This window comes from Heteronotia binoei, chromosome 2 (assembly GCF_032191835.1).
Source record: "Heteronotia binoei isolate CCM8104 ecotype False Entrance Well chromosome 2, APGP_CSIRO_Hbin_v1, whole genome shotgun sequence".
NCBI lineage: Eukaryota > Metazoa > Chordata > Lepidosauria > Squamata > Gekkonidae > Heteronotia > Heteronotia binoei.
The window spans coordinates 80,852,855-80,858,854 of NC_083224.1; the positions used below are offsets into that span (position 1 = coordinate 80,852,855).

Consider the following 6,000-nt stretch of genomic DNA (forward strand, 5'->3'; position numbering starts at 1 on the left):
GTGTGTGAAAAAGAGATAGAATGCTTTTTAAAGTATCCCTAGAAAAATAGTTAAAATTGCAGTTTTGTAAAACAGCGTGACTTTCTGAGGGCTTGTGGCTTTTCTCCCTCTTGTGCTTCTACCAGTCATCATCTCTACAATACTTGCTACTGAACAGGAGAGTGAATCCCAGAGAAGTCAGTGAAACTACTGTGACACAAAGCTAAAATTCACTTGTAAAAAGAAAACTAGGACTGGATCCTATGAATCCTTTGTACTGGCTCTGGAAGCCTTGCACAGGCAGAAGGCACACTACTGGTACTAGAAGAAAGAGTAGTGATTACACTGGCTTTCCCTGCCTTACTGCAGTTGGCCACATTCATTGTTTGGCTTTTCGTTCATATGGATCCTCCAGCTTCCTGACATCACCTTTTGGTCCTCATGGCTGGACTGCTGAGAGACTTCCTGTTGGCACTGTGCAGGATCTAAGTCCTAGTTTCCACCACGTTCCTGTTGTTTATTTAATTTTCCCCATTAGAAGTTGCTAATAGTTCCAGCATTGTCTGTAAGGCCCTGGCTCTTGTTAAAATTGAAGAAAAGACTGTATGTGCAATTCTTCCTTTTGAAACAGAAAGCCAGTAAATTCTCCCTGTTTTGTGTATTTCTCCTTCATGCAGGCAAACGACGGAAGTCTTCTCCCAAACCTCTTATTCTAAGTGAAGCTAAAAAGCAGTTAATGATCTACAGACTACCTCAGGTCCTCCGGCTGCACCTTAAACGATTCAGGTGAATGGAGGGGTGAGGGATTATTTTTATAGCTAAAACAATAAGATAGATATAATATTACTAAATATTTCAATGTGTGGCACTCATAGATAGCCTCATACTTTGAACAGAACTAGAAGAGTGATTTGTATCCCTTTTTGAATTTTGTTTGACAAGTCAAGTAGGAAGTTACACCATTGTTCACTTTCAAAGAGTTCTGGCCAGATGTTGTCCATTGTATTGTTTCTTCATAATGTATATGTGTGTTTGGGTCTGGATGCATATCTCATTTCTTTTAGAAGTGCTAATTTTTCTTCTTTGCAAAGGGATTTAAACGTTTGAAAGCTGAATTGTTTCCAAGTATTCATAATTTGATCTCTTTTTCAAAGTTGGGACCAGATGTCACAGCCATTTAACTCAATATAGGTGGAGTAAATCTAAATGGAAAGTAGTAGTAACAACAAAACTACTGCTATCTTGTTTTTGAAGCCACAAAATTTCATATTAGAAGCAGCTCTCTGGCTCATGTACTGCAACTACTTACAATCTATCTGAGTCTGATGTCTGTTAAGTAGATGGAAATTGTATCCAACCAGAGCAAACCGATCCATTTCTTCCAAGGGATGGTCATTTTGGACTCTGGTTTGTGATGTATCTTCTGCAGTGAAACTGGTGGGAAATGGGAGCTCAATTCTGGCCTCTTTTGGCATGAAATTTTACACATAGCACTTTTTGTTTTGGCATTTCTATCTCATTGGAGATTAGATCCAGCTATACAGTACGAATGTTTAAATAGGAAAACCCATTCATGCCCCAAAGCAAGTTATTTTATTGGATAAACTGACAGACATCAGATTCATCTTACGGTTTTAGGGCAGAAGGCAGAACTTGGAACTATGTTCTATTTCTAATGGGGAAAGGATCTATCATGAATAATTTCCTAGGATATTAGTAATATGCCTGCGCAATAATGACTACATAACTCTTCCAAGTTATTGATTTTAAACTGTGTTTATTTTATCCTCTGTAATTGCTGCTAGCCTTTTTAAGGGAGTTTATAAATGAGCAATTCCAAAGAAAGAAAGATTGGAAAGCGATATATTCAGGATTTTTGATTTTTAAAGAGGTCATAATATTTGCAAGCTGGAACTAATATGGAAAGACAAGTGGAATGAAATGAGTTTTGTAAAAAGCTGTAATTAGATATGCACAATATGTATTTCATGTTAAATATTTAAATTATTTGAGCAGTTTTCAGAATTTATCACACAGTATAAAACCCAGAGGCTTTTGCTGGAAAAAGTTTATATCATATGTAGTATTGACTATTTTATGAACTGCAGTAAATTTGGCAGTATTTTAGCACTTGTCACTACCCAGCACTTCAGTGTTTACAAAACCTTTCAATAGCTTTGATGCAAACATCCACATTAAAAGTTCTTTTGCTTATACATTTTTATACTGCAGGTGGTCTGGACGTAATCACCGTGAGAAGATTGGGGTCCATGTCCTCTTTGACCAGGTATTAAACATGGAACCTTACTGCTGCAGGGACACTATCTCCTCTCTTGACAAAGAGACCTTTGTCTATGACCTCTCGGCTGTTGTGATGCATCACGGGAAAGGGTTTGGCTCAGGACATTACACGGCATATTGCTACAACACAGAGGGAGGTGCGTGTGCCTTATTACAGGGGATTTTAAAAAACTTTCTGCATCCTGTAGATTTTTTAAAAGCTTAAAAACTGTAGTTTCCCCACAATGTTATAACTCTACTTTTACAGTGCAAGTGCTGATAGTATATCTGCACAATAGGAATAAAAGCTGGGGGGGGGGGGTTTCTTTCTTGTTGCACTCTGGAGCTGACTTGCATTGTTTGCTTTTTTAAAAAGGGTTCATTTTTTCTCTCTCTTTTCCTCACAACCATATTGAACTAATCCGTTTGCTTGCTGAATGCTTATCCTTCTGAGATTAACTAGCAGACATCTTCAGACCAGGAGTCTCCACTATGCATGGAAGGGAAAAAAAAACCTTTCCTCCCCTTGTTCTTGACATTTCCTTTCATCTACCTTTAAAATGTTAATGTAATATTAAGCAATACAGTTCTCTTTTGATAGTTTTTCAGACTTAACACGGTAAACAGAGAAGCGGTCATCTCAGTAGTATCTCTGGCTGAGATCCAAAGAGCTTCTTATAGCCATGCTCAAAGCTGCTAGACATGTCCAACTGGATTTTTGATATATTCAAGGCTTTTTTTGTACCAGGAACACCTTTACATATTAGGCCACACACCCCTGATGTAGCCAGTCTTCCTAGATCTTACAGTAGACTCTGTAATAATAGCCCTGTAAGCTCTTGGAAGATTGGGTACGTAAGAGGGGTGTGGCGTAATGTGCAAAGGAGTTCCTGCTACAAAACAACCCCTGGATATATTCATTGAACACCAGATACCATGGCATTTCACAAAGTGCTTGTTTGAGAGTCCCTCAATTTTAAAAGTTGCTTGCCATGTTAAAGCAAAATAAGCTCAAAGTCTGTATAGCTAGCTGTATGGTTCTTTAGATCCTAGGCCAACTGAAAATCACAGATTTTGAACTGTCTTCTCAAAATGTTTCTGAAGCAGGCCAAAGACAGCCAGGATATGGTTTTGCCATTAATATACTTTTTTTTACTCCTTTTCAGGGTTTTGGGTCCACTGCAATGACTCCAAACTGAATGTATGTAGTGTGGAGGAGGTATGTAAAACCCAGGCCTACATTCTTTTTTATACTCAAAGAACTGTGCAGGGCAAAGCAAATATCTCAGAAACACAACTTCAAGCTCAGGTGCCGTCCAAACTCAATGATAAAGACAGAAGACTGACCCTCCCCTGAAAGGAAGCATTACTGTCTCAATCACCTGATTCACTTTCAAAACCTTTGGAGTTCACTCATCTTAGCTGGAACAAATACTGCTGCAGGAATTATTTGGATCCACGGTCTCAAAAAGTGGGCGTCTTACTGTGCACAACTCTGTTCTATGAGATTGTAGCAGAACATTTTTTTAAAGAGACAAATGTATTTGTAAACCCCTTCCTCTTCTAAACAAAGCAAAGAGTAACAGCCTCAATGTCTTGGACCATCTATCATCTAATGTGACATGGAAAAATAGGGGAGTCCATTCTTCTGCATACAACCAGGATACAAGCCATCAAACTGGCCATATGCATAAATTCCTCCAGAAGAATGCACAGGTACAGTAGAATCCCATTTAATTTTTGCTCTCTTGTTGAGATGAACAGTTGTTGCACCCTCTGGGTGTAAATAACTTGTCCATTTATTGTCTTTCTTGTACATCATAACGTGGGTACATGGAGTTGTACTGTACCAGACCTCCCTCAGCTCTTTCATGCTAGCAAAATGTGCTCTCCTCAATACCCCTGCAGTCATTCTAGTTTGCTGGAAACAGATGAAGTCTGAAATTATTTTGAAATATTAGGAATATGTCACCTACTTCAGTTTAGGTCTTTGCTAAAATGTATGGAAATAACTCCTTTTCACCTTACAAGTACTGAAAATGTGACACACACTTAGTGTGAACTCATTCTACATGTAACAATTGTAGCAATTTATGGGAAAGCTAGGACCTTTCAAAGCTTTCTGCTAAGCTTTCATTGTCAGTTATCATATGATGATCACCCCATGAAATAACTGGTTATACAGTTACACAGTTGAATAATAGGTTTGGTTACACAGTTGAATAATAGGTTTGGTTACACAGTTGAATAATAGATTTACTGAATTATAATTCTTTTTTTTCCCTGCCACTGTTATCACAATGTATCAACTCTTGGTCAAATAAGCAACAGCTTCTTATTTGCTGAGAAGGATGATCAGGGATACAGCAGTAATCATGCAGATAAAGGGGGAAATGCCTTGAATTTCTTGCCCTTTAAAATCACCACTACTCCCATGCTGGGGGGTTTTTTGTTTGTTTGGGGGGTTTTGCGGGGGGTTAGGGTCACGCCTGAATTATGGGTGGGTTGTATTCATCCTGTTCCTCTCCTTTCCACAGTTCTCATATTAATGGAATCAAATTTGGCATACTGCTACAGGAATCAAATTTGGCATACTGCTACAGAAAGTTACCTCCATATTGTGAGGTTGTGGCATCCCCATTCAGTACTTTGTATGCATGCAGTCACTGACAGGGTTTTCAGTACTGTTAGGTATCTGTGGTAATTTGGACTAGGGCTAGAGCAGTTGCTGATCTTTGTGATTACTGCTGCTGCAGTCCTGCAGAAAGGGCAAATCTGAACACTGATTTCTGTATAGTTGGACATCTTGCTTCTTTTAAATCTGGAAATATTGGTAGTTATAAACACATACAAACATTGTATAGTCAAAAATACAGCACATGAAATATATGTAACTTTTTTGATTTTGTAGCTAGGCTTTGGAGGGAATTTTTTTTACAGTTTTGCTGTAATAAGGAATACCTAATTTTTCATAGAGAAAAGGGGCAGATTAAACTTGGCAGAATATGGATAAAGCCCCCTTGTGATGGAAATTGATCTAGTTGCTATAAATAGTAAGCATCTTAAAAGATTATGAAAAGGCTGATCTTGCAGTTGTAATGATTAGGTATCACTGTCTACCACTGGATACCGTTTTTTAGAGCAATGCCCATGTATGTTTTAGACTCCAGGAAATACTTTCAAGAAAACCATGGGCTTCAATCCCTATGTCCTTGTATTTTTCAGTGTATGACAGCAAATGCTCAAATTACATTTGCAGCACCCTGCCAAAAGCCAGATCCTGGCATGTGAATGGATGGTATATGACAAGCTAGTTGATGTGTAGGGAGCATGTGCAGGATTTTCAAACATTTTCCCTTTGTTACCGTTCACCTGTTTTTAAAAATCCATTGTTTCTTAAACTTTTGGCCGAGTTCTCTTAAAAATCAATCTGTTCTTATCAGGTTACAGTCAGTCAGTAGCTTCATGATAAAAACTGAATTGTAAAAGAATCAAAACAGCAAATCTGAGGCCTCTTTAGTTTTCTACTGAGCACTAATATGGAAGTTGAGGGAAAAGGTAGCATAGGATTTTTGCACACAGCTTGGACTGCGCCATACATGTTTATTCCATGGTCTGTGGTTTAGACTAGTAGAGATTAGCATAGCTCTCATGCAGTTCACAAGTACTGGGTACACTGAATCAGCACACAGGAAATGTTTTTGTTTGGAAACATCCTTAGTAAGTTTAGTTAATGAAGTC

At 38.2% G+C, this 6,000-nt stretch overlaps 1 protein-coding gene across 2 annotated transcripts in view; it reads left to right on the forward strand.

Annotated features, from left to right (window-relative positions):
* Nucleotides 1-3,847, forward strand: part of USP49 (ubiquitin specific peptidase 49) — an 84,113-nt gene extending 80,266 nt beyond the window's left edge. Inside the window, exons 5-7 of one of the 2 annotated variants that reach the window (XM_060231410.1) lie at nucleotides 657-765; nucleotides 2,212-2,417; nucleotides 3,426-3,847. In XM_060231410.1, coding sequence (XP_060087393.1) covers nucleotides 657-765; nucleotides 2,212-2,417; nucleotides 3,426-3,616 — 506 coding nt within the window. In that variant the 3' untranslated portion in view covers nucleotides 3,617-3,847. The remainder of the gene's footprint in view (nucleotides 1-656; nucleotides 766-2,211; nucleotides 2,418-3,425) is intronic. The other variant, XM_060231411.1, reaches the window with a different exon arrangement.
* The last annotated feature ends 2,153 nt before the right edge of the window (nucleotides 3,848-6,000 follow it).